This window comes from Balaenoptera borealis, assembly GCF_965194805.1.
Source record: "Balaenoptera borealis genome assembly, chromosome: 2".
Classification (NCBI taxonomy): Eukaryota; Metazoa; Chordata; class Mammalia; order Artiodactyla; family Balaenopteridae; genus Balaenoptera; species Balaenoptera borealis.
In genome coordinates this window covers 179,499,788-179,525,913 of record NC_138867.1, presented here as the reverse complement: position 1 = coordinate 179,525,913, position 26,126 = coordinate 179,499,788, and the positions used below count along the sequence as shown (strand labels likewise).

At 60.5% G+C, this 26,126-nt stretch overlaps 1 protein-coding gene across 10 annotated transcripts in view; it reads left to right on the top strand.

Moving 5' to 3' along the window:
• EVI5L (ecotropic viral integration site 5 like) overlaps nt 1-24,926 on the top strand; it is a 29,694-nt gene extending 4,768 nt beyond the window's left edge. Inside the window, exons 2-21 of one of the 10 annotated variants that reach the window (XM_082383127.1) lie at nt 6,371-6,554; nt 7,915-8,104; nt 8,510-8,734; nt 8,820-8,894; nt 9,547-9,672; nt 10,874-11,017; nt 11,166-11,255; nt 12,403-12,500; nt 12,584-12,644; nt 15,860-15,913; nt 16,785-16,817; nt 17,819-17,959; nt 20,660-20,905; nt 21,913-21,964; nt 22,301-22,441; nt 22,531-22,686; nt 22,773-22,919; nt 22,998-23,093; nt 23,150-23,269; nt 23,426-23,647. In XM_082383127.1, the coding sequence (XP_082239253.1) occupies nt 6,418-6,554; nt 7,915-8,104; nt 8,510-8,734; nt 8,820-8,894; nt 9,547-9,672; nt 10,874-11,017; nt 11,166-11,255; nt 12,403-12,500; nt 12,584-12,644; nt 15,860-15,913; nt 16,785-16,817; nt 17,819-17,959; nt 20,660-20,905; nt 21,913-21,964; nt 22,301-22,441; nt 22,531-22,686; nt 22,773-22,919; nt 22,998-23,093; nt 23,150-23,269; nt 23,426-23,505 (2,412 nt within the window). In that variant the 5' untranslated portion in view covers nt 6,371-6,417 and the 3' untranslated portion in view covers nt 23,506-23,647. Of the gene's footprint in view, nt 1-6,370; nt 6,555-7,914; nt 8,105-8,509; nt 8,735-8,819; nt 8,895-9,546; nt 9,673-10,873; nt 11,018-11,165; nt 11,256-12,402; nt 12,501-12,583; nt 12,645-15,859; nt 15,914-16,784; nt 16,818-17,818; nt 17,960-20,659; nt 20,906-21,912; nt 21,965-22,300; nt 22,442-22,530; nt 22,687-22,772; nt 22,920-22,997; nt 23,094-23,149 lie in introns of all 10 variants that reach the window. The other 9 variants (XM_082383128.1, XM_082383121.1, XM_082383123.1 and 6 more) reach the window with 9 other exon arrangements.
• Nucleotides 24,927-26,126: the final 1,200 nt, after the last annotated feature.

The window sequence follows — 26,126 nt, the reverse complement described above, 5'->3', positions numbered from 1 at the left end:
GTTTAGTCAGTCCACAAATATCAGATGCCTGATGGTACACTAGACTCTGGGGATCCACTAGTAGGCTAGCCAGCCCCTGCCCTCATGGAACTTTCCACCCAGGGGGAAATAAATATCATGAGCCAGCTCCTGTCCTAAGTACTTGACAGGTTTTAGCTCATCTATTCCTCCCAACAAAACCTGTGAGGTCGGTACTATCATCAGCCCTGTTTTCAGATGAGGAAACTGAGACAAAGCACATTGTACCCAGATCAGAAAGATAGAAAAGTAGGTGAGGAGGGATTTGAACCCAGGCTGCTGGCCCTGAAGTCCTCCCGGGAGGCCAAGAGATCTGGGATCATTTATCCACACACACAGCCATGGAGGAAGGTACATGGATGTGGAAACATCCCGGGTGGCACGGAGGAGCGGCTAGAACTGGGGACAAGAGGAGGGCCGGCAGTGACCGCTGAATTCCAGCAGCCGTCCTTGTTACCTGAGGGGCAGCTCGCCCATCAAATGCCCACCCCATGGCCAAGGAAAATACCCGGAGACGTCAGGCCGTCTCCCCAGGAGTCGGGGTGGTCTGAGTGGCCCAGCTGATAGTCTGTCAGTCTGAGCAGATGGGGTCACGTGGCATCTTTCAAGACTTCAGATTTAGAAATGACTCTGGGTCCCCATAATCGTTAGAGGTAGAGGATCAGAAGCTGGGCTGGTAGGGGGTGGGACATGGAGGCGGGGTGGGTAGGAAAGCAAAAGTAAAGGAGTCTTGGGGTCTTCTGCCTGCCTCTGAAAGATGGCACACACACACTCACTCACTCTACCTGTTGAAAAAGAGTAACTCATTTACTGAGTGCTCACTGCACTCGGTGTTTTACGTAGGTTGTTTCTAAAGTCATTGAATGCAGAGTGACAGCTCAGCTGATCAACTTGGGGCAAAGGCTCTGGAGTCAGAAATCCAAGTGCAGGGAGTTCCCTGGTGGTCCGGTGGTTAGGACTGCACTTTCACTGCTGAGGGCACAGGTTCAGTCCCTGGTCGGGGAACTAAGATCCTGCAAGCCGCTCAGTGAAAATAAAATGAAATGGTTTTTTTAAAAATACGTGGGTCACTCAGTATTTAAAGAAAAAAAAAAGAAAGAAAGAGAAAAGAAATCCAAGTGCAAATCCTTCTTCCTCTACGGCCTCGTCAGGAGACCCAGTGAGCAACTCTCTACTCGCTAGGGCACCTCTCACATGTTATAAAACTGTCCTTTACGTTTCTGTCTACCCTGGTACAGAATCTTCTTCTTTTTTTTTTTTTTTAATTTTAAAAATAGACTTTAGTTTTCAAAACAGTTTTAGCTTTACAGAAAAATTGAGAAGATCGGGACTTCCCTGGTGGCACAGTGGTTAAGAATCCGCCTGCCAATGCAGGGGACACGGGTTCGAGCCTTGGTCCAGGAAGATCCCACATGCTGCAGAGCAACTAAGCCTGTGCTCCACAACTACTGAGCCTGCATTCTAGAGCCTGCGAGCCACAACTACTGAGCCCGCGTGCCAAGAACCTGGTCTCTGCAGCAAGAAAAGCCACCGCAATGAGAAGCCCGCGCACCGCCACGAAGGGTAGCCCCCGCTCGCCGCAACTAAAAAAGCCCACGCACAGCAACGAAGACCCAATGCAGCCAAAAATAAATAAATAAATAGATGTAATCTCTCATCATTTCTTAAAAAAAAAAAAAGAAAAATTGAGAAGATAGTACAAAGCATTCCCACAGACCCCACACTCACAGCCAGTTTCCCCATATTAGTAACATCGTCTGGTAAGTTTGTTATAATTAATGGACCAATATTGATACATTATTATTAACTAAAGTCCATACTTTATGCAGATCTCCTTAGTTTTTCCCTAATTTCCTTTTTCTTTCCCAGGGCCCCTTCCTGGATCCCGTAGGACATTTTGTCCTCACATCTCCTGAGGTTCCTCTTATCTGGGACAGTTTTCGTAGGCTTTCCTTGTTTTTGATGACTTTGACAGTTTTGAGGAGGACTAGTCAGGAATTTTCTAAAGTGTCTCCTAATCTGGATTGGTCACATGTTTTCCTCACAGTCTTGGGGAGAAAGGCCCAGAGATGAAGTGCCCTTCTCATGTCAGCGTATCAAGTGCACATGCTCTCAACATGACTTATCACTGATGGTGTTGACCTTGATCAGCTGGCTGAGCAGCACAGGGGTTTTTCTCTTCCTTCATCCAGCAGACATTGATTGAGCACCTACTAACGGCCAGATGCTGCATTAGGGGCTTGGAGTAGAAAATTAAGAAGATAGGCCTTTGCCCCCAGAAGGTTCATGACCCAGTAGGGCAGGCAGGCGTGTATAGTAGGAATTGCCATAGAATGTGTCTTGGGCTGGGGTATAGGGGTAGGTATTTTCGGGGAGAGGGGAGAGAAGTGAGCCAGAACCCTGGAGGTGGTCGGGGGCAAGGGGTGGTTTGCCAGGAAAGAGTTCACCGAAAAAAATCACTTTCCTTCTTTTTTATGGTTGAATACCATTCCATTGTCTGGATGGACCACATTTCATTTATCCATTCATCCATCGACGTTTGGGTTGTTTCCACTTTCTGGCTATTGTGAATCGTGCTGCTGTGAACAATTGTGTACAAGTGGGACTTCCCTGCAGGTCTAGTGGTTAAGACTCCACGCGTCCAATGCAGGGGGCGCTGGTTCGATCCCTGGTTGAGGAGCTAAGATCCCACGTGCGGTGTGGCCCGGCCAGGAAAAAAAAAAAAAAAAAAAGAATTAAAAAAAGAACTGTGTACAGGTTTTCCTGTGAATGTACGTTTTCCATTCTCTCAGGTAGATAACCTAGAAGCGGAATTGCTGGGTCATATTGGCAACTGTCTGTCTACCTTTTTGAGGAACTGCCAGACTGTTTTCCACTCTACCTCATCTTTTATTCCATGCGTTTCTCTCAGTCTGTAATAGAAAGTGCAGATGATCATCTCTTGGTCTCTGCCCGCCCGCCACCCCCGTATGCTCTGGGCGTGCAGGGGCTGCTTCTGTCTTTGCCCAGCAGTATTCAGCCCTCAGCATGGTGCCCAGGACCTGGCTGGCACTAAGGAAATACCGGTGGGTGGGCAGGCAGGTTCTATTCCTCCAATATTTCTCGACTCTCACGTTGTACCAGGCTCAGTGCGGGTCGCAGAAGTAGCAGGGACCCAGACAGTGGTGATTCCTACGCCGGTGGCAGAGCTGATTGAGCCATCCTGGAGCCAGTTGGCAATCTTGGCTGGTGCTCAGGAGAAAGGAGAAGATGGGGACGAGGGTGTCACAATCACCGACATGTATCTGGTCATTTAAGTCCTGAAAGTGAGCTCACCAAGGGCATGAAGGGATAAGGGCCAAAGCAGGGCCTCTGGAGGAAGGGGCGCCAGGGTGGACCGAGGCAGGAGGAGCCTCAGGAACCTGGCCTCTTGGAAACTAGGTGGGAGAGGACTTCAAGAAGGCGGAAGCATGGCTGGCAGTGTCCAAACGCCCCTGCGAGGGAGAGGAAAAGGGAGGTGGAGGGTCCCCAGCATCCTGACCTTTCTGCCCCCCGACCCCACCCCCAGCTCACCGGCAGTCTTCTCCCACCCCTCTGGCTTGGCTCAGCTTCCTAAGCCATGGGCCACCTTATAAGGGCGTGGCGGGCGGTGGTGCCAGCAGGGACGGCATTAGGTGGCCCACTGCCCACTCCGCAGGAGCCAGGAACCCCCTTCGGGTGGCTGCAGTGAAGCAGAAGCAAAGGGCATTGAAATGGGGCTGTTGAGAGGCTGGGACCCCAGACCTGGAGGGCCTGTGTGTGGGTCTCAGAGGCCAGCGGCCCGTCAGCACTCGAGGGGACCTGACTTGTCTCTGCGACTCTGTGCCCCTCCAGCAGGGGTAGGGCAGCCGCGTGCCCTGGGGAGATGGGGGCTCATTCGCCTCGTTCCACTCCACATCCCTGCCCCTAGAACAGTGCCCGGCCCTCAGACGGCCCCCAGTAAGCGCCAGGGAAGGCGGGACTGAGGCGGTAAGAGTCCGGGCGCTCTGGAGAAGGGACAGGGCTGCTCACAGAGCTAGGAGGGCAGTGAGCCCATGTCCATCCGTATGTACTCGGTTCCAGGCGTGGCGAGACCTGGTCAGTGCAGGAAGCGTGCGTGTGTGTGTGTACGTGTGCACGTAGGGGCAAAGGGGTGTGTGGGTGTGAGATAGTGTGTATCTGAGCGTGTAGGTGTGCGATTGTGTGTGAGTGTATGTCAGAGCGTGTGTGCATGTGCACGCAAGACTGTGTGTAGGTGGTTCGTGAGTGTGAATGTATCTGAGTGTGTGGGGTGTGAGGTTGTGGGTAAGTGTGAGTGTGTGAGTGTGAAGGAGTGTGTGTCTCTGCGTGCATCAGGAGGATGGTTTCTGGGGCTGCGCAGCATTTAGAGAGTATGGGGATGAGTCAAGAGAAAGTTCCTGAGGGACCAGAAGGTTCTGCCTCTCAGGCTGCAAATTTAAGCCCTGAGTATTGAATACATTTTATTTCTTGTATGAAATACACATTAATTTGTGATAAGTATCTGAGTAAACTCTGCGAGTGTATTGCCCTAGTAGTTTCTTTTAATCGGAAACTCAGAGCTGAACCATTCTCTTGGGCTCTTTGCAGGCCAGGGTTGTGGTTGGGGGGGAAGGCAATGCGCTTCTGAGGCTGGGGTCCCCTGGGCTCAGCACGGAGACAGTGGGCCCCAGCCCCAGCCCTGGCCACGTGTGGTCTTTGTCTCCGAGGCCCCCACTACTCCCCAAATCCAGCTGTGCTTATGGGGCTCCAATCCTCGCCTCCACCACCTACTCCCCTCTCCCAGCTCTGAAGTTGGGAAACCTACGCGGCCTTCCCAGCCCCTCCCTGCTCAGAGATCCTTCCAAGTCAGCACTCCTTGTCCATGGCCCCTCTCTGCCCCGGGCCAGCCACAGACTTTGCGGGAAGCCCCGGAGCGGCCCCCGCTGGCCCTCTCTCAGGAATGATTAACTCTTGGCTTGGTGGCACACCGTGGCTTGGTCTTTGGGGCAGGTTGTCCCCGGCCATCTGGGCAACAGGAGGAAAAGGTCTTCTGCTTCTGATGGGAGCCATCGCCTAGAGTTTGTACCACTCACCAAAAGCTAGAGCCCTCAGTGCCCGACAAACTCGGGGGGCCGTCAGGGGCCAGAAGCAGAACCAGTGGCCCTGGGGAGCCACAGAGTCCTGGGGTGGGAGGGTTATGAGCCCCCCACTAGGTGAAAGAAAAATGGTGCCCGCTGCCCCTTGACAGGGGAGCACAAGGGAAGGAGACTAGAATCAAGTGCATGGCCAGGATCAAGTCCAGCTGACCTGTGGACCCTCAGGTGTTGGTTGGGGGCTGAGCTTGGGCTGTGGGAAGGTGCTCAGTGACCTGAGGGTGCCAGGCAGGTGCAAAATGGGCTGCTTTTCTCCTGTGACTGTCCTCCTGCTGCCTGGAGACCAGATGCCCCCTCTCCAGGACCTGGGCGAGGGCCCCTCTGTGGCTGAGCTGTCAGAGCCAGGTCAGGTGAGGGCCAAGGGGAGCCACACTTCAGACGCTGTTCCATTTGAGTCCAGAGCCTTTGCTTTCGGCACAGCCAGTGTCCCTGAAGCTCCCAGGAGGGTGGGGCTGGACCATCCCCAGGAGGAGTAGGAGAGATGGGCCGGCACCCACCCGGCACATGGCAGGCCAAGATCAGGATACTGATCAGAGCCTGTAGCTCTCACTCTGAGGCCATCAGAGCACAGATTCCTAGCACTTTGACATGTCCCTGGCTTCCCAGCCCAAGGGGAGTTGACTCTTCTGGCCATTGGCAGCACCAGACAATCAACAGTAGAGAATAATTGCTTGTGGCTGTGCCAGCAGCCCACTTTGGTTGATGAGACAGGGAAGGTCAGATGCCGAGGCAGGGCTCCCAGGACAGGCCGCAGCTGGGGACAGGGACCAAAGCTGTCAGGAACAGCCACCAAAGCAGGGGCATCGGCACCCCCAAGGTCGCAGCAGGGACCCTGAGTGTGACGGGGAGCCTTGGCCCCTGGCCCTGCTGAAGACTCAAGGGTGTCAGTTGAGACTTGGTGCTCATGCGCAGGGACAGCAGGACAGCTCAGGCGCTGGCCGTTGCCCTCCTGATTCCATCCAGGCATCTGGACTACCAAGGCAGGGATCCCAGTAGCCAGCCCCCGGGGCAGAAGGGGCCGGCCAGGCCGTCAACTAGACGGGGGCGCGTGGGGATGAGGAGTGACCAGGTGGACAGACCAGAGGTGGGAAGCCCGGGGTGAGGAAATGTCTCCGGGTGACCAGCAGGCTCACTGGTCCAGAGCCGGCGGGACGGTGTGGGCACCCTGCCCAAAGCTGACCACACATGTCTCTGGTCCCCAGACAGAGCTGTGACCTGGCCCTGCTCGCGGCTGAGGAGACTGCCCACCATGGCGAGCCCCACTCTGAGCCCCGACTCCTCGTCCCAGGAGGCCCTGTCGGGCCCCACCTGCTCCCCCACCTCTGACTCCGAGAACCTCAGCCCCGATGAGCTAGAGCTGCTGGCCAAACTCGAAGAGCAGAACCGGTGAGTTGGGACCTGAGGGAAAGGGAGAGGCCCCAGGGGTACAGCCTGGGCCCCGAACAGAAGTTGCTGGTGCCACCTCACACTCAGAGCTAGGCCTGGCCCTGGGCCAAGTGACAGCTCCCACCAGAGGCTTGACAAGGATGTTTGCCGTCACCTCCCACCAGACAGTTCTCCCATTCAGATGAGGAGGCCACGGTATCAGGGGGCCCAGTGGACCTGGCCTTCACTTCTCTAGCCTTTGTTGAAGGGAAGAGTAAATCCTCTGACTCTGAAGTTGGCCCTTCCCACTTCTCCTCTGGCCCACCCCCTGTTTTAAAGTGTAGGTTTTATTATTATGCCAGTATGGCGAGGCCAGCAGATCAGGAGATGACTGCCATTAAAAAGACAGTTTGGGGAATTCCCTGGTGGTCCAGTGGTTAAGACTCCACGCTTCCACTGCAGGGGGCATGGGTTCGATCCCTGGTCAGGGAACTAAGATCCCACATGCCTCGCAGCATGGCCAAAAAAAAAAAAAAAAGACAGTTTGTTACACACAGATTCCAAGAGGAGGGGCACAACACGCCATGCACCATGCAGGGCCACCCGGGGAAGCACCAGGGTCAGTCAGGAGGCAGAGGGAATGAGAAAAATGTGGGCAAGAGCCTTTATTGTGGTTTCTGCCAGAAGGAATGGTGAGGCAATGTAATCAGGCTTAGGACTGGCTAGTCTGAATACCTTCAGCAAGCTGGGGGCATAGGGGCTGGGCCTATTTGTCTAGTACCCGGCCCTGGGGTGATTAGGGCAGAGGGATAGTGGCCCTGAGTGCAAGAGCCTAACAGGTGGGTGGTTTGTGGGTTCTGGATTGGTTGGTTTGCATAAGAAAAGTGCGCTAGCAGGCAAGTCCTTAATTATCTCTAGGAATCTGCTAGGCCTGGGAGGGGCAGTCCCTCCTGGGTCAGGGAGGCCCCAGACGTCAAAGCCTCAGAAATAGGTCGTTAATGCAACCCCTTGCTAGTTGGGTGCCCCCAGCCAGCATCTCACCCTCTCTGTACCTCGTCTGTAAACAAATCTTTACAAAACCCGCCCCACAGGGTTGGTACGAGACTAAGTGAGCTACTCCCCATGCTTCTCAGCCCAGGGCCGGGCACAGAATGGGACGCATGAATGGCAGCTTCTCCAGGGCTCCCGGGATCAGGACCAGGGCTCAGAGAGGTTAGGGCACTGGCCAAAGTCACTCAGCACGTGCCGCTCAGGAAAAATAACTTAGACCCAATCCCTGGTATCCTCTGGGACCCCAGGGAGGAGGGGCCAGGCTCTTTGGGACCCAGGGGCCAGGGTGGCAAGCTCCTGCAGCCTCCACCCTCCCCCCCACCACACCCAGGCTCCTGGAAGCCGACTCCAAGTCCATGCGCTCCATGAACGGCTCCCGGCGGAACAGCGGCTCCTCGCTGGTGTCCAGCTCCTCAGCCTCCTCCAACCTGAGCCACCTGGAGGAGGACACATGGATCCTGTGGGGCCGGATCGCCAACGAGTGGGAGGAGTGGCGGCGCAGGAAGGAGAAGCTGCTCAAGGTGGCGCAGGCGGCGGGGCTGGGCGGGCGGCTGGGGGGTGGGCAAGGTCTGCCAGGGGCCCCAGCACGAGCAAAGGGCAGGACTGGAGGTGTGTGGGCACTTTCGGGGTGCCTTGCCAGGGCCGGGGGGCTGGGTGTGGAGATCAGGGAGGGGCTGGCACCCCAGGCACCCTCCTGCTTCCCGCCCGCGAGTTCCATGATGGGCTGGGGCGGCGCATTCAGCCTCGTGGACTCCGTGTGCCGTGCAGTGGCTCGGCCGAGCTCTGGGCCCCGGGTGAGGCGTGGGTGGACCCGATCTCAGAGGCCGGGCTGGGCGGCCGTGGGGAGGCTGCGCTGGGATGGGGTCCGGCCCGGCCTCCCGATCCCACCCCCGACCCCCCAACCCCCGCTCTGACCCTGTCGCCAGGAGCTGATCCGCAAGGGCATCCCGCACCATTTCCGGGCCATCGTGTGGCAGCTCCTGTGCAGCGCCACGGACATGCCAGTCAAGAACCAGTACTCGGAGCTGCTCAAGATGTCCTCACCTTGCGAGAAGCTGATCCGCAGGGACATCGCCCGCACCTACCCGGAGCATGAGTTCTTCAAGGGCCAGGACAGCCTGGGCCAGGAGGTGCTCTTCAACGTCATGAAGGTGAGGACCCCTGGCCCCACGGAGAACCGCTGCGGTCACCAGGCCCGGCAGAGCCCTGCCCTGACTCGCATGTGTTCCCTCGCAGGCCTACTCCCTGGTGGACCGGGAGGTGGGCTACTGCCAGGGCAGCGCCTTCATCGTGGGCCTGCTCCTCATGCAGGTAGGTGGCCTGGGCCCAGCCCCTCCCGGCTGTGTCTGCCCCCAGGAGGTGGACAAAAGGAGAGTGTTCCCTCCATCCAGTGTCCTCCTAGGTCAGAACCTCCCTCTGTGTCCACCTGTGACCTCTGACAGTCTCCCAGCCAGGCCTCCGGGGGTTGAGCACAGAGGGCTGGCCACCTGTTCTGTCCCCTATCTCGTCCCAAGATTGGAGGGAGGGGTAGGCCATCCTACTCAGTCACCTCCCAGGGTTGGATGGGACACTCAGGCTTAGGTCAGCCAGTGTGATGTTTATGGGGCTTGGGGTTTCCTCCAGAGAATCCAGCAGGCTTAGGAGGGGGAGAATGGAGACGGCTGGGAATGGACCAGAGGATGCCTCCACCGTGGGCTCTGGAGGTGGCCAGACCTGGGGTTCAAGTCCCAGCTCCACTGTTTCCTGCCAGGCGGCCTTGGGCAGGTGACTTCAGCCTCAGGAGGCTTCCTGTCATTGAAACAGGGCGATGATATTTACCAGAGAGGTTTGCTGTGTGGGTCCGGGCAGCCCGGCACTGTCCACGTTCCATAAAAGTAAATGGAGCAGAGACAAGCGAAGCCATAAGAAGAGCAGTGGGCGCCCCCGCCCCCCCCCTCACAGCCCCCTGCCCGCCCACCCCCAGATGCCTGAGGAGGAGGCCTTCTGTGTGTTCGTGCGGCTGATGCAGGAGTACCGCCTGCGGGAGCTCTTCAAGCCCAGCATGGCAGAGCTGGGGCTCTGCATCTACCAGTTCGAGTACATGCTACAGGTGAGTGGGCCCAGGGGCGGTCCCGCCTGCCCCCCGCCTCCAGCAGCCCACACATACGGGTGCTAACGTCGGCCGTCCCAGTGAGTCTCTTTGACTGAAAATTCCACGCCTGAGAAATCACATCCAGACGTTCCAGCTCAGAGAGGGGCTCTACTCCCCAAGGGGCCGTAAAGCACTGCCCTGAAGGATGCTTTGAGGGACCAGGCAGGGGCCAGCCCCTTCCAGTGGGGGCTCCTCGGAGCTCGGGGCTCCCAGAGCCATTGCGGCCAGGGTGGACGGGTCAGTCCGGCTCCGACACACCCACTGCGCCCTCCTGTCTGCTCCCTGGTGTGGCAGAAGGAGGGAAGGTGTTGTCTGCCTGCCTTTGCTGATTACTGGAGGACCGCAGCCGCCTCTGTTTATAAATAGCAGCCCCACAGGGCCCGCTCCTGGCTGGCAGAGAGAGCCGGTATACGTGTGTACACACACTCACACACACACACACACACACACACACACACACACGCTGGCCTGCTCTGGAAGCCGGTCGCAGGTGGGGCGGGGCAGCTCTGCGCCACAGTGGGCAGGACACGCCCAGTCGTGAAAGCCCCCTTCCTCAGGCCCGGAGGATGAGGAGGTGCCGTCGGTCGAGGGGACCGGTAGTGCCAGCAAGCAGGTGTTCCAGGGCCACACAGAAGGAGCAATCCCACCCCAGGCTGGGGAGCTGAGAGCTCCTGTGGCGAAGGAGCTGGCCGCCACCAGAGAGCTCCTGAGTCAGGAAGCCCAGGGCAGGCCGGGGGACAGCCTGAGGGTCTGTTCTCCCAGTGAAGGACCTCCAGGGAGTCCTACCGCCTTCTCCAGCCTCAGTTCCCGCAGTTTCTGTCGCTTTCCAGCAGTCTGAAGTTCAGACCAGTCAGACAGGCATCCCTTGAGCGTTGCTGGGCACAAAGCACAGAGCATTGTGGGGGGCGGTGGTGAGGGTCCCACGGGCAGCTGGGCCTCCTGCCATCCCTGCCATGTCCCCACCTAGTGCTACTCAGAGCTCTGGGGTGCTGCCGCCCCACCCAGAGACAGTGCGGGGGACTGCCCAGGGCAGGTCAAGGAAGGCTCCCTGGAGGTGCAGGCACTGAGGCCTAGCGCTTCCGGTGGAGGGAGCCTGTGGGTGCTGACAGCTGTGCCCAGCACCCTCCTCATGGTGCCTGGCCTCCTCCCCCCACCCCAGGAGCAGCTCCCGGACCTGAACACCCACTTCCGCTCCCAGAGCTTCCACACGTCCATGTATGCCTCCTCCTGGTTCCTCACGCTCTTCCTGACCACCTTCCCACTGCCCGTCGCCACGCGTGTCTTTGACATCTTCATGTACGAGGTGAGGACCACATGCCCCTTCCTCTCCTGGCCACTCTGGATGGAGTGACTCACGCCCCCAGTGGAAACGATTCCAGGGCTCAGGGAGGGGTCAGAGGGCTCCCCAGGAGAGCGTGACCAGAGATGCACTACCCCCGCCTCCTTCACAGGGCCTGGAGATCGTGTTCCGGGTGGGCCTTGCCCTGCTGCAGGTGAACCAGATGGAGCTGATGCAGCTGGACATGGAGGGGATGTCCCAGGTGGGCCAGGAGGGCCAGGGCGGGCAGGCTTGCCCCCCAGCAGGGGCACCTGGGCAGGTGGAGCCCTTCTGAGAGATGGGGAGGCCCTGGACTTCCTGAGCGCCCTGATCCTTTCCCATCACCTCTGCCCCCCCGAGGTCTCCATGGAGGACCAGGGTGGGTGGGTGCCCAAGGAGCCCCAGGCTCTGCCAGACACAGCCCAGGGCCAGCAACCTGGTAGCAGGGAGAGAGGAAGGCCTAGGCCGAGCCCTGGGAGTCCCCCCGCTTCACCTGCCCCCAGCTCTGTGTCCCCAGAGCCTAACATGGCAAATAGTAATACTGGCCAAACCAGGAGGCGTTGGGTGTGGTTTCGGCCCCAGCAACTAGGCCGGGCGAGGGCACAGGAGGGAGTGAGGGGTCTGGGGCAGACTCTCGCCCTGCCCCACCACATCCTACCCCAGCTGCCCTGCCTGCTGAGAAGAGGCCGGCCTGCATCTCACCGCCATGTCCCCATCATGCAGGCCCCCGCCCCCTCCCAGCGTCCTCCAGCTGGTGCTTCAGGGAAGAATGCACAAAGGCCACAGTTGTGTCCACGAACACGGGCATCCATTGTCCGCAGCTGCCAGAGGGGGCCAGCTGGGCTAGGGAGCGGGAGCCAGCCTGGCCCCGAACTGCAGCAAGCTGTGTCCACCCGGCAGCTTGCACTTAACTCTTTGCGGAGGTTCCAGGGGCCCCAGGCGAGCAGGCAGACCACTGAGGGGTCCCCCCTCTGGCTTCCTCCGCACCACCCCGATCCTTCAGCCTCTTCCGTCTCCTCTCACTGCCCTGGGGCAGCGGCATGTCTCCCCCTTCTTCCGTGAAGGTCCTCTGTGCTCGGACCCCACCCCCACCCACACCTGGCCTTCGCCCTCAGGAGCTCCCGAAGCCCGCTTTCCCTGCAAACAGAGGTCCTGGCTGCAGGCAGCTCCTTCTCACGAATCCTGCTTCTCACACTCGCTCACTCGATCCACACAACAGGCCAGGTGATGGCGGGCGCCCAGGCCGACCGGCTCTGGCCGTCCCTCCTGGTGTACCCAGGCCCTCCTCCAGGGAAGCAGGGTGCCGCAGGGGCTCGGGTGGCCCCAGGCGGTCAGGGCCCCTGTGTCCGTGACCACCCGTGTCCCCACAGTACTTCCAGAGGGTAATCCCCCATCAGTTCGACAGCTGCCCAGACAAGCTGATCCTCAAGGCTTACCAGGTCAAGTACAACCCCAAGAAGATGAAGAGGTCAGTACCGGGAGGCCAGGGTGCTGGCAGAAAGGGGGTCCCCGAGGGTGAGACAGTGAGCACGTCGGCCCTCCCCTCTGCAGGCTGGAGAAGGAGTACGCAGCCATGAAGAGCAAGGAGATGGAAGAGCAGATCGAGATCAAAGTGAGCCCCCTGTTGGCCTGGGCAGGGCTGGCGGGAAGCAGGGGGGCGGTGGGGGGGGGGGCTTGATGGTGGTGGTGGATATGCCCTTGGGAGCCCCCTCGACGGCCGCTAGAGGGCAGCCCACCCAGCGCGGGCCACACAGCAGGGGGTCCTTAGGCTCTGAGAGGTGGTCCCTCGGCCTGCCTGTCCTTTCACTCACCACCAGGCCGGCATGGGAGCAAGGGCCACCCCCCCCACCCCCAGCATTGGGGACACGGTGGTGAACAGGTCCACTGAGATTCAACCTCCAGCCCTTTCCCCTCCCGGGGGTCTGAGGGTGGGACTGAAAGGTCCAACCCTCTCATCACAGGACTGGGTCCCCTGGCAACCAGCACCATCCTTAGGTGATGGGGGGTGGGGTGGGGAGGGCTTTCCAAAAGTCATCTCATTAACATAACAAAGACGCCTTTATTCCTCTCCTCACTTAGGAAATTCCCAGGGTTTTAGGAGCCTGTGCCAGGACCAGGGACAAAGACCAAGTATATATTCCTTGTAAATCACAACATCATAGAGGGTTTTCTGGGTGTGCAGAACCTCTGAACCCAGACGTCCCTCCATCTCCTTCCCTCTGCTTTCATCTCTTCAGACGTGATTTTGGTTGTTCCCTCAACAGGCGTTTAGTGAGCACTATGTGTCAGAGTCACAGCAGGACTGAGGCCCCCCAGTCCAGTGGAGGTGGGGGAAAGACACAAACACAAACACCAGCACAGCCTGGCTCTGTCCTCTTCAGTGGCAGAGTCCCACAGTGGCTGGGACTGGAGTCCCACAGACCAGAGTTCAAATCCCAGCTCTCCTGCAGACCAGCTGTGTGACCTGCCGGGAAGGTGAATTCACCTCTCTGAGCCTCAGTGTCCCCTTCTGCAAAATAGGGATGACGCTCTCCTGTTCAAATAATTATTATTATTAACCACCACCATCATCGTCATCCCGACCTCCTCTAGAAAGGCAGAGACAGAACCTAGATTCGAATCCAGGTCACCTGCCACCCATACCTGAGTGGCGAAAGAGGGCATCATTGCCCCGGCCCTGTTTGTAAGTTTTTGAGAAATAGTCTTGTGTCCTGAATTTTTAAGCATCTCCCTTTCTCAGGAATGGCAGCTTTACTGATGCACCAGTCCAAACGTGTATGTTTTGCTCATGCACAGACAAGGGCCTGCTGCCATATGGTGACCATGATGGCTCAGCAGTAGGGAGGGACACAGCGGATCCTTAAACCACATGCCCAGCCTGGAAATTTATAACGAGAGGAGACTGCGTGCCGAAGGGCAGGGCAGATGCCTTCTCCCCTGACCCTGCCCTGTGCCCTTGCACCTTTTGCCTGTTTAAAAATGTACCTGGGATTTGTTTTAATCAGGTATGGTGAGGTGACAGACACAGAGACAACTGCCTTCAAAAGAAGAGTTTATTACTCACAGGAGGGGGCACACCTCTGCACGCAGGGCCACATGGGGAAGCACCAGGGAGGGTCAGGAGGCAGAAGAAGAAAAGCATGGGCCAGAGCCCTTATTGTGGTTTCCACAGGAAGGGATGGGTGAGGCAGGGTAGGCAAGTTCAAGAGAGTTCAGGATTGGCTAGTTTGAATAATTTCCAGGCTCTGGGCTATAGGGGTGGTTCCTAGCTGTCCTGGAACAATTGAGAGCAGGGGAAATACTAGCGTGGTGTGCGAGAGTTAGATAAGGGAGGTGGGTGGGGGCATGGGCTCTGGATTGGCTGGTTTGCCTGTGGAAGGCAAGCTAGCAGGCAGGTTGTCTACTCTCCCTAGGAGTTAGCTAGCCCTGGGAGGGGCAGTGTCTCCAGGACTAGCAAGGCCGCAGGATGTCAAAACATCAAAAATACAGAAAAAAAGGGACTTCCCCGGTGGTCCAGTGGTTAAGACTCTGCGCCCCCACTGCAGGGGCCACAGGTTCAATCCCTGGTTGGGGAACTAAGAGCCCGCATGCCGCATGGCAAAAAAAGAAAAAAAAAATTTAATAGTGTGATTAGTACATAGGCCCCTGTAGTCCTTGTTCACTCTCTGTCTGGTTTTCCCTTGGGAGGAAGAGGAGAGCGGTTAGTTGTTGGTCGGCACATCCAGCTCCTCCAGGGATGGCTGAGCTTGTGGCATCAATGCGTTGAGGCCAGAAAGGGGGCAGACATTCCAGGGGTCAGGGGTCAGGACTCTGGTTCTGGATCCCTATGAGCAACAGAGACCTGTGCCGGCAACGGCTCTGACCCCAGCCAGCCGGGAGCCTCGGGCAAGACACTGCCTGCCTCTGACTTAGTTTCCCCTCCCATGAAATGAGTCAGTGCCCATCAATCAAGTCTGCAACTCTCTCTGACCACAGTTGCTTCCTGGGAGTGTTCTGGGTGTTTCCATCACCTTTTTCTCCCCCGGTAGAAACCAGGCAATGTTCTGTGTGATCCGCAGGGAAGCAGGACCCTCACTAATCCGCCGATCAAAACTATTTCTATACCCACTGCTTAAGGGGTACGTAGTTAGAAACTAGGTGCAAGGCAGATGTGAACCTCCCCTGCTTCCCAAAAGGCTGTAAGGGAACCTAAAACCACAAATATGTAACCAAGACTACCAGCACAGGATGGAAGGCGGAAGCAAGGAGACCATCTCCAGAACCCCAGCCCGGGGAAAGTGACAACTCTTGGGTACAGCTGGCTCTCAGTGGGTTGCGGAAATGTAGTTGTCAAACTGAAAGAAGCATGTGTTCAGCAAGACTTCCCCTGGACCCAGACTCTGAGTTTGTCCTCTGAGAATTCAACCCTGGCGCTCCAAGTGAAGCAGTGAGGGGTGGGACCTGTCTGCGAGCGGCTTCCCCCAAAACACAGAGGCCTTTGCCCCGTGGGAGGCGTCACATTGGCCCTTTACAGGCTCAAGCGTGGGGTAGAAACAGACTCCGGAGGAGGGACCACCGCCCCCAAAGCCCCCCACCCCCCGCACACACAGTGCATAGCTACCAAAGTGATCACACTATTTTTACTGAACCAGAGTTTGTTTTTAAAAAAACACCTGGTGGACCATTCCGAACGGGAATTGGCCTTGACTGTTTTCTGGAATCACTGACCCAGAGCATGAGACACTGGCGCTGTCCTGCCCAGAGGTGGCCTAGCCCTGAAGGGACAGACCTCTGTGTGTACAGGAGCAGGAGGCGGGCTCTGACATGCTCTCCCCTCTCCCCGCATAGAGGCTTCGGACAGAGAACCGGCTCCTGAAGCAACGGATTGAGACCCTGGAGAAGGTGAGGGGTGCGGCCACCAGCCTGTGGCACCAAACCCTCCCAGCCCCGAGCAGGACCCAGCAGCCAGAGGGCCAGCCAGCCTCCTGCCCCGGGCGCCGCGCACCCCCACCCCAAAGCCTGTGACGTAAATCCCAGAGGCCCCACCACAAGCCCCACTGAGATTTGGGCTGCTGTATAAATTTGGGACTGTGGCGAAACTTTGCTTGAGGAGGGATTGAGTTATAACCCTGTCAACTGCAAACATGGAAATCCATTTGTGCCCGGTGCCCTCCCGGGCTGCCTGGGTGCGGGCTGCTCGGACAAAAGAAAGGAGACAGGGTGGGGGAGGAGGGGACGGCCTTGCACTCTGGAGGGGGTGCCATAGCCTTGACCCTGGCCCCCAACCTGTTTTTAAAGATGGGAGTAGAGACGGGGATCCTCTACTTCCAGCTCCCCGCTCAGTCTTGCTTGACCCTCCGCTGACCACAGGGAGTAGGTGGAATTTGTTGCCCTTGCCCCAAAGCCTTGATTCTCACTTTGCCTCCAAATTAAAATGCACCCACCGGGCCCAGTGCTTCCCTCCCCTGCCCCCTCCCCGGACGGCACCTCCTCACTCACGAGTGAGGCCCCCGCCTGGCGGCCCCCATGAGTGACGCTGCCCTCCCCACTCACACGCAGACCCCTCTCCAGGACGGAGCTGGCTCTGGCTTTGGTCTTCCTCTGGGTCCTCTCCTGCTGGTTCTCTGGTTCTCTGGTCTCCTCTCTCCCTGCTTCTAGAGACAGTCCACTGCGTTAGTGACAAGTGGTTCTTGTCTGTCTCTCCCTCTCTCCTGTCCCCGCGCCTCCTGCTCTGCCTCTTCCCCCTGTCGCTCGGAACCCCTCCACCGGGTAGGAGAGCGCTGCTCTGGCTGATAGGCTAATCCAGGTACTGTAGCTTTTCGTCTCCCGCTCCCACTTCCTCCTGGTCCCCGCACATGACCACCAGACCACCTCTTCCCTGGCCGCTGCCATCCCCCGGGGGGTGAGGGGGGCAGGCCTGGAGCTGCGCATGGGGGTGACTGGGGACCGCTTCTCCCGGGAGACGGAGGCTTCCCTCTGGGGGAGGGGGCGTGCGTGTAAACGCGTGGTGCGTGTGGGCGCATCTGTGAGTGTACCCACACGCACGTGCACAGGTTTCCTCCTCCAGGGGACACAGGTGGGGACCCAAGAGGGCTCGGGGACCCTGAGGCTGCATCAGCAACAGGCCCTGGTGTGTGCACGGCTGAGCCTCCGCAATACACACACACATACACACACACACACACACACCCATTCTGGCCCCTCACACTTTTCTCTGCTCCCACCTGCAAGGCCTGCCATCTTCTTTCACTCACCTGCTTCTGCTGCTGCCTCATCTTGAATGGCTTTATCTGGAAGCTTCTGCCCACTACCTAGTGGCTCTGAGCCTGGAATGGGGGGCCTAAGTTGGGTGGGCTGAAGGGATGAGGCTGGGGGGGCCTCGGGCAGGTGGAAGTCCCGGGCTCCAGGACTGGAGCAGGTCCCAGGAGAGATGTATCCCACCCCCCGACCTGGCCCTAAGGAGCCAGCCCTGAGCCTCTGGGCCCTTGGCTACCCCCACATCCCCAGCGTCACCAGCAGAGCCCAGCCTCTGCTGTGCCATGTGCCCTGGATAAGGACTTCTTTCTCCTCACCTGGGACAGAGGCTGAGAGCCAGAGCCTGGGCCCCGGGTGGCTGTGTTCCTCCAGGTTCCTCCCAGTGTCCTGTTCCTGCCGGTCCCCCCATCCCCAGGCCCCGTGGGGCGCCCCATCCCAGGCTCTGAGTGTGGGAGGCCTCACCCCTCTTCCTTCCGCCCCACCTCCACCCTCTGTGGGCCTCGCCTGGGGTGTGAGCAGAGGGTCACGGCCCCCTGTCCTCGCTGTGCTCAGGGGCAGGTGACACGAGCGCAGGAGGCTGAGGAGAACTACGTCATCAAGCGGGAGCTGGCAGTGGTGCGGCAGCAGTGCAGCTCAGCGGCCGAGGACCTGCAGAAGGCACAGAGCACCATCCGGCAGCTGCAGGAGCAGCAGGTAGCAGGCTGGGTGGGCGGGGCCACCCGGGCCAGGCCACGCCCCGTGCCCAGCTGCCTGCAGGGCTCTTGAGCAAATGGCTCCAAATCAGCCCTGCCTCAGCCCCTGGCCCGCCTGTTCCTTGCTGGGGGGCAGGGGACCCAGAGCAGAGTGCAGATTCTCCCCCACCCTCAGCAGCGAACTGCCCCACACCCAGGGGGGATCCCGTGTTTTCCGTTTCCCACCCCCCAGTAGGGTGTCTGGCCTACCACACTGAGAGGAAAGCAGTCACCCTCCCGGGCCCCCAGCCTCAGCACAAGAGCCCCTGGGAACGAGCTGTCCCTGCCGGGACCCCTCCTTCCACTGATGGGGCTGTGATTCCTTGGGGGAGCCCTGGTGTCTCCCCAGGGTCTGAAGGGCTGTTGGGCTGTTATCGAACTAAGCCCGGGTCCGCTCACCCGACATGCAGCAAAGCCAATCCACCAACACTCGGTTGTGGCGGAGGAAAGTAAAGCATCTATTGCAAACAAGGAGAACAGGCAGCTCCTCCTCAAAGGAACCCATAAAGTCCCCACTGGCTTTTAGGCAGGGGTTTTTAAAGACGGTGTTAGGGGAGAGGGTCCTAGGATGCATCATCAGCTCATGGACCTCCTTCCGATTGGCTGGTGGTGAGGTAACAGGGTGATGCTTCGGGAATCTCCGGCATCAGCCTTCTGGCTCCAGCCAGTCTGGCGTGCGCGTGCTTGTGTTCAGCATGCAGTCACTGTCTGCCACCTGGCTGGGGCTCTCAGTTTCTGCAGAACGGCTCAAAGATCCGTGTCAGACGGTTATCTGTGTCCCTTCAGGAGGACCTAGGCGTCCTGTGACCTACCGCCCTCATCATTAACCGCTTGCTGTGCTCTGGAACTCAGGGAAGGCCTAGGAAACTAAAGCCTTTTTCTACAAACAAGCAACGGGGACACCGAAGGGTTTTTGTACCCGGGAAGGCCCCACAGGGTCCTGCTCGGTTTCAATCCCCCCCTTTTCTTTGAAACTTGTCAATCCTGACGGGGGGAGGGGTGGCACAGAAAGGCAGTGAAGTCTTGGATGGAGAGGTTAATCCTAAGCTTGGCAGGGGAGCTCAGCTTTAGGGGGACTCAGTTTCAGGGCTTCCCCGGGGGGGCCAGCCACGCAGGGCAGGAGCTGGGACAAGGGAGAGGGTAACCGCTTCCAGCGCCCAGCACTTTGCCCTCAGAAGAGGGTCTGGCCTGTGCCCACCAGTCTGAGCCGGTGGGATGGGGGTGAGGGGGCAGCCCAAGTCTGTTGTGGGGTCATGAACTTCGGATGGGTAGTGGGAGGACCCATGTGCTGGAGCACTGCAGAGAGTCCGCTTCTCCCAGAGAGGGCTTTCAGAACTTTCCTCCAGCTGTACCCAGCAGGCTGCCTGCCTTGTGTGGCAACCCACCAGCAGCTGCAGCCTGCAAACTCAGCATGCATGCCCGAGCGCAGGTCCCAGAGGGGCAGGGAAGGATGCTGCAGGCTCCCTGCGATCCAGGGCTGAACCCAGCAGGGCCTGGCAGTGAGCTGGGGGCGGGGGGAGGGGGGGTCCCTGATTTGGAGAAACCACAGGGTGCTCAAGAAACAGTGGGTAGAGAGACGGAAGGGTCATTAGCTGAGGAGGGCCCCCTCACCCAGGCCTGGAGACCTGACCTGAGGGATGCAAGCTGATTCTTCGCTCCCAGGTACAGGGGGTGGAACTTCACCGTTGCTCACCTGCATCCACCTCCTGCCCCGCAACTTCGAGTGCTGTAGCCCCACCTGGCTCTAAAGCAGCCAGGCCAGTGGGGAAACTGAGGCTGGGCTAACCCCGCCCATGGCATGATGCCCCCTCTCAGGCCAGTCAGAGAGACATTCACCTGCCACCTCTGAGCTCTGGCCTTTAGGGCCTGATCAGAGCTGGGTGAGGCAGGGAGGCCGCTGCAGGCAGAGGGAGGGAGTGCGGGAGAGGCTCCTGGAGGAGGTGCAGCCTGGCAAGAGGTTGGCATGGGGCCCGGAGCCCTTCTGAGCCAAGGGAGAGCCACTGGTACCCATGGGCCTCAGAGACCCCCAGTGGTCAAGGGCAGCGAGCAGACCTGGGCAGCTAGGCAGGGGGGGGGAAGAGGGTGGCGGCTGCCCTGCCAGGCTCCCCAGGCAGCAAGATGCAGGCCCCGCTCTGACCCCAGGGGCTGCCCTCCCCCACTGGCCAGGTTTGTTTTGTTTTGTTTTGGCTGCGCCACGCGGCACGCGGGATCCTATTTCCCGGACCAGGGATCGAACCTGTGCCCCCTGCAGTGGAAGTGCGGAGTCTTAACCACAGGACCGCCAGGGAAGTCCCACGGCCAGGTCTTCTTTATTGGGCCCACCCATCACCCCTGGGACTCCTAGGGTACCTTTGAGAAGCCCCTGGGCACTGACCAAGAAAGGAGTCTCAGCAAACTCTTTCCCCATCTGCCCCATGCCACCCTCACCCTGTGGTTAGGCCACAGGCCACACAGCAGGAAGGGGTCCCCGGACAACTCACCCTCCGTCCTCATCCCAGTGATCCTGGGAACCAGTCACTGGTGTCCCTTTCCATGGCATCCTGAGGCCATGGAAAGTCCCCTCTGTTCCCAGGACCCCTAGGCACAGAGCATCAGGGCCCCCCTGGCATCCGGCCCCTCCGGCGGATCCGGAGTTTCTCCTCACCCCCCTCTCCACCCACAGCCCGGCCCTGGAGGTGGACGGGGTGGGGCCAGGCCTGGGCCCACAGCCGGCTGGCAGGAAGGCTGCCCACCTCTGGCCACAGCCTGGGGCCCAACACAGCCCTCTGCCCGCCCCCAGGATAACCCGCGCCTCACCGAGGACTTTGTGGCCCACCTGGAGACGGAGCTGGAGCAGTCACGGCTGCGGGAGACCGAGACTCTGGGGGCCCTGCGGGAGATGCAGGACAAGGTTCTAGACATGGAGAAGGTGCGACTGGGCAGGTGCTGGGGGAACCCTGGGGAAGGGGAGGTGACAAGAGGCCCTAGCCAAGGAGAAGGGGGGACCAGTGGGACAGGCCCTGGAGTCAGAGCCCCCTGCCCCAGCAGCCCCCACGGAGCTCAGGGCACCTCCCTCGGCCCCTGCCTCCTTCTCCTTGGTCTCCACACCAGGGTCTGGGCAGATGGGAAGTTGGGCCCCTCACCCTCAGACCCTCTCAAGCCCTGGAGGTACACACGTGCATGCGCACACACACACACAAGCATACAAAAAGCAACACGACTCCACAAGGGGTGTGCCCGCCCTCATGTGTCAGGCACCAGGCCACCAGTGCGGTGGCCTTCATGGGCTCCCTGGGCTGTATGTGTCCCCCTCAGGCCCTGGGTTCCAGGATTGGAGAGAGGGGAAGGGAAGGCCAAGGCCCAGGCCCATCAGGGCTGCTCCCCTCCATGGAGACACCACCCAGGGGGCCATCCTCTCCCACCTGCAGCCCTGCAGGGGGCACCAGGCCTCTTGGTCCCTTCCCAGCTCCTTCCACACCGGTTATTGTCTCAATTCCCAGTGCGCTGCCAGAAGGGAGGTGCCCCGGCCACCAGAGGGCAGCACTCACCCACTGGCAGGAGCCATGCCCCTCACCTCCAAGCTGCGCTATTTTGGGTGCCCTCCCAGGTGGGGTGTCTCTGCCACAGCCTTGCATGGGGCCATCGGCCTCTCGGTCCCCAACTGCCCGCCTGTCCAGAGCTGGGCTTCCCACCCCTCTCCCTCCACATCAGAGGGAAATGTGGGCCCAGTAGGTCTGCCACCACCCCCCCACCCCAACTCCCAGACTCAAACAAGGGTCAGGGAGAACCTCATGCAGCGAGTTGGCTTTTGGTCCAAGAGGCTGGAGCATGAATCTCTCATCACTGAGCCCTTGGGAGGCCAGGATAGGGCCTAAGCCGGCCCTCAGTGCATCCCCAGGGAGACGGTGCTGAAATCCACGGTCTTCTCTGCTCCAGCTGGGCCAGGTCCCGGGTCTGGGCCCGGAGGGTGTGGATCTCAGATTCCCAGGTGGGTAGCGCCCGTCCTCTCCCAGCCCACCCAGTGTTACTAGCAGTCACATGGTGTGAGGGGGTTGCCCTAGGCCAGTCGTGCCAGAGAGCAGGTGCTGTTATTACACCGGTTTTACAGACCAGGATGTCCAGCCGGGGCGGCAAGGGCGGGGTCTCCTCCCCTCGGGCCTGGTCCTTGTTCCCCCGGCGCATCCTGGGGTCCAGGGTGCGCCCTCTCCCAGCCGGGCCGCCCAAGGCGGAGCGCAGAGGAGAGGGGAGCCGGGGCGTGGGGCCTGCGGGAAGGGCCGCGTGGCTGCGCAGCTCCCCTGGGCTCTGACCGCTCCTCTCCCCGCAGAGGAACAGCTCGCTGCCCGACGAGAACAACGTGGCGCGGCTGCAGGAGGAGCTGAAGGCGCTCAAGGTGCGGGAGGGCGAGGCCGTGGCCTCGGCGCGGGAACTGAAACTGCAGCTGCAGGAGCTCTCGGACACCTGGCAGGTGAGGGAGGGCGGGAGGGCCTCGCCCGACGCGCACGAAGCGGCCTCGGGGCTCCCAGGCGGAGGCCGACCGCCGACCGCTGCCCGCAGGCCCATCTGTCCCGCGGCGGCCGCTGGAAGGAGTCCCCGCGGAAGCTGGTCGTGGGCGAGCTGCAGGACGAGCTGATGAGCGTGCGGCTGCGCGAGGCCCAGGCTCTGGCCGAGGGCCGCGAGCTGCGGCAGCGCGTGGTGGAGCTCGAGACGCAGGTGGGCCGCTGCCCGCCTGGGGAGGGGACTCGGAGCCCGGGGCCGGCCCCGCGGCGAGGCCGTGACCCCCGCCCGTCCGCCCCCAGGACCACATCCACCGCAACCTGCTGAACCGCGTGGAGGCGGAGCGAGCGGCGCTGCAGGAGAAGCTGCAGTACCTGGCGGCGCAGAACAAGGGGCTGCAGACGCAGCTCAGCGAGAGCCGCCGCAAGCAGGCGGAGGCCGAGTGCAAGGTGTCGCACCCCCCCACCCGCGCCCGCGCCCCCGCCCGCCCCGCCGCGCCCCTTGACCGCTTGTCCCCCCGCCCCCAGAGCAAGGAGGAGGTGATGGCCGTGCGCCTGAGGGAGGCGGACAGCATGGCGGCGGTGGCCGAGATGCGGCAGCGCATCGCCGAGCTGGAAATCCAGGTAAGCGGCGGGGCCGGGGCTGGGGCCGGGCTGCGGGGCGGGACCCCGCGCTGAAGTCCGGCGACCTGGCCCGCCCGCAGAGGGAGGAGGGCCGCATCCAGGGCCAGCTGAACCACTCGGACTCGTCGCAGTACATCCGCGAGCTCAAGGACCAGATCGAGGAGCTGAAAGCCGAGGTGAGCGCGGGAGGGGCGTAAGAGCCCCGGTGTCCTCGGCCGGTGACGGGCCGGGAGTCGGCGCCTCGGGGAGCGGGAGAGGAGGGGGCCCGGCGGCCGGACTCCGTCCGTGGGTACGTCGGTCCACGCCTCCAGCGCGCGGGTCCCCCGCCCCAGGTGCGGCTTCTGAAGGGCCCGCCGCCCTTCGAGGACCCGCTGGCCTTCGATGGGCTCGGCCTGGCGCGGCACCTGGATGAGGACTCGCTGCCGTCGTCGGACGAGGAGCTGCTCGGCGTGGGCGTGGGCGCGGCGCTGCAGGACGCGCTCTACCCGCTGTCCCCGCGCGACGCGCGCTTCTTCCGCCGTCTGGAGCGGCCGGCCAAGGACAGTGAGGGCAGCTCAGACAGCGATGCCGACGAGCTGGCCGCACCCTACAGCCAGGGCCTGGACAACTGAGGCAGTGGCCCGCGTGCTCGGAGCCCGGGGCCGCCGTCTGCCCGCTCCTTCGCCGCCGCCCGCACTTAACAAACTCCAGGCCCTCGGTGGTCCCGCCCACCCCGAGGGCCAGGACCAGCGCGGCAGGGCGCAGAGGGTAGGACCGAAGTCTGGGGATCCTGAGTCCCCTGGCAGGCCCACTCTCCCCAGCAGTGTTTACCCATCTTGGTCCGTACCCCTCTGGGCCCAGTTACCTGGATGATCTGCCCCTCTTAACAGCCAGGGCAGGGGAGGACCCAGGGGTCCCAGGACTGGAGGAGCAGGAACGTCCCCCCTCCTAGCTGGCCTCCTTCTGGGACAAGGGTGGCCCGGCTGGGAAGGACCCAGGAGCTAGAGGAGGCCTGAGGAAGAAGAGGCCGCTCTAGGCCTGTCGTTACCACCCCGAACCACCCACGGGACCCTTGGCCTCTGGGGACAGATGGCCAGGCTGGGTTTTCCTGCCTGGTGCAGGCATTGTGGCCCCTGCGACAGAAACCAAAGCCCCTCCTACTGTGTGCAGGGCCGCGCAGGGTGAGTGGCCAGCCGGAACCAGCCAGGGCCTGGGTAGTGTCTGTCCCTGCTTCTTGGGGGCCAGAGCAGCTGTAAGGAAATGAAGAGACCCCCCCCCTCTCCCCAGCACACCACATCTTCCTCTGTGACAGTCCCATCGCCCCAGCCTGGCCAGTGATGAAGGGGCTCCCTGACCCAGGCTAGCCTCCTCTCCAGGGTGTCCCCAGCCTCCACTTCCGTTCCTTCTCAGTATCCCCGGCCCCACTCTCTGGCCAGAGCCAGGCCCCAGGGGAGGAGGCCTCCCAGGTGAGTTGCCTCCCCGCGCCTGCTCATGGTGGTCCCGTGGTCTCTGCTGAGTCAGAACCAAGAACGGTGCCAAAATCCAACGATGCCCCCAGACCCCTACCCCCTGGGGCCTCACGCCCCTCGGGCTGACCCTCTCGGTGCTCCTGGAGCCTAGAGCAGCATCACAAGCAGTCTCCCCGGCACTTCCTGGGGTGGGGATCCATGCTCAGTACCCCCTTCCCGGTCGCCCACTCCTCAGTGTAACAAAGCCTGGGGACCAGGGTGGGCATCCGAGGGGCTCTCCCACGTGCCCCCCACACTGCCCACCACCATTTTGCACACTGCCTGTTCACACTCCACATGTCGCCCAGGCGGGAAAGATGGAAAATAAAGTGTATTTACACAGTCACGGACAAGGGATGCTGAGCGGGGCAGGCCTTGGGGTAGGGGAATCACCACAGCCATGGGTCCCCGGCCCCTTGTCCAGTGAAGCAGCGGGGAAGCGAGCAGGCTGTCCTTGTCCTTGGGAGCCTCCCACCATCTAAGAGAACCAGAGGTGGAGATCATAGCAGGCCAGTAGCGGGGGGCCAAAGAGGCTGTCCAGGTCGGGTGCCGCGTGGGAGAGGAAAGGACATTCACACGTACAGTGTGAGCATAAGTGTGGGCGTCGGAAGAGACGGTTAGTATTGTAGGAACGAGTCACCAAGGACCTGGGACGTCAGGCGTATGGACAGACCCTTAGAGGAGGGCATTTTCACGAGGGTGGCTCTGGAGATGGGGAGGGAGGATGGGCCATGATTTCCCACCTGGGTGACTCAGCTGGGGCCTCCCCTGAGAGACACAGAGGAGTGAAGGGTCTTAGGGCCTCAGGAAGATTCAGGATCTGGTTTATTCGGCACCCACTTCCCAAGGCCTTCCGGGTGCTCCACTGTGCCTGGTTCTGAGGGGTTCCAAGTGTAGTGGAGCAGACAGACATTGGGGTGGGGGCGGGGATTAGCCTGCACAGTAGTGTGGCAAGTGCCTAGACGAATGTGTAAGGAGATCAGGGAAGGCTTCCTGGAGGAGGTGTTGGGGGGGGGATCTGCAAGGGCAGAAGCATAACGGTGAGACGTCGCAAGGACCAGCAGGAGGCACATGAGGTCTGTGAAGAAGGAACAGGAGAGAGTGGGCATGGCCAGACGGTGAAGGGGCTTTTCTAGTCAGGAGAAAGAGTTTGCACTATGAACTAAGAGCGCTGGGGAGCCGTGGAGGGCTTAAGTGAGAGGGGCACCATCAGGTAGACTACAGTGTTGGGGGGCAGTACAGAGGCAAAACAGCCAGGCAGTAGGGGTTCCCAGAGAGGCAGCATCCTTTGTGGGGTTGCCCATGGAGCTGAGGCAGAGTCCCAGCTAGCACAGGGGTGACAGAGCCAGGAATGGCAAAGGAAGGCTTCCTAGGAGGAGACGTTTAATAGGTGCCAGCCAGGCCCTACCCTCTACACCCAGTGTGGACCCACCAACTGTCCCCCACTCTGCTGCCTGATACCTGCCAAGCGGCAGGGCAGGACACTGGTTATGCACCAGGACAGCCGAATCCCAGTTCTATTCCCTCCCACGACAGCTCCTGTGGG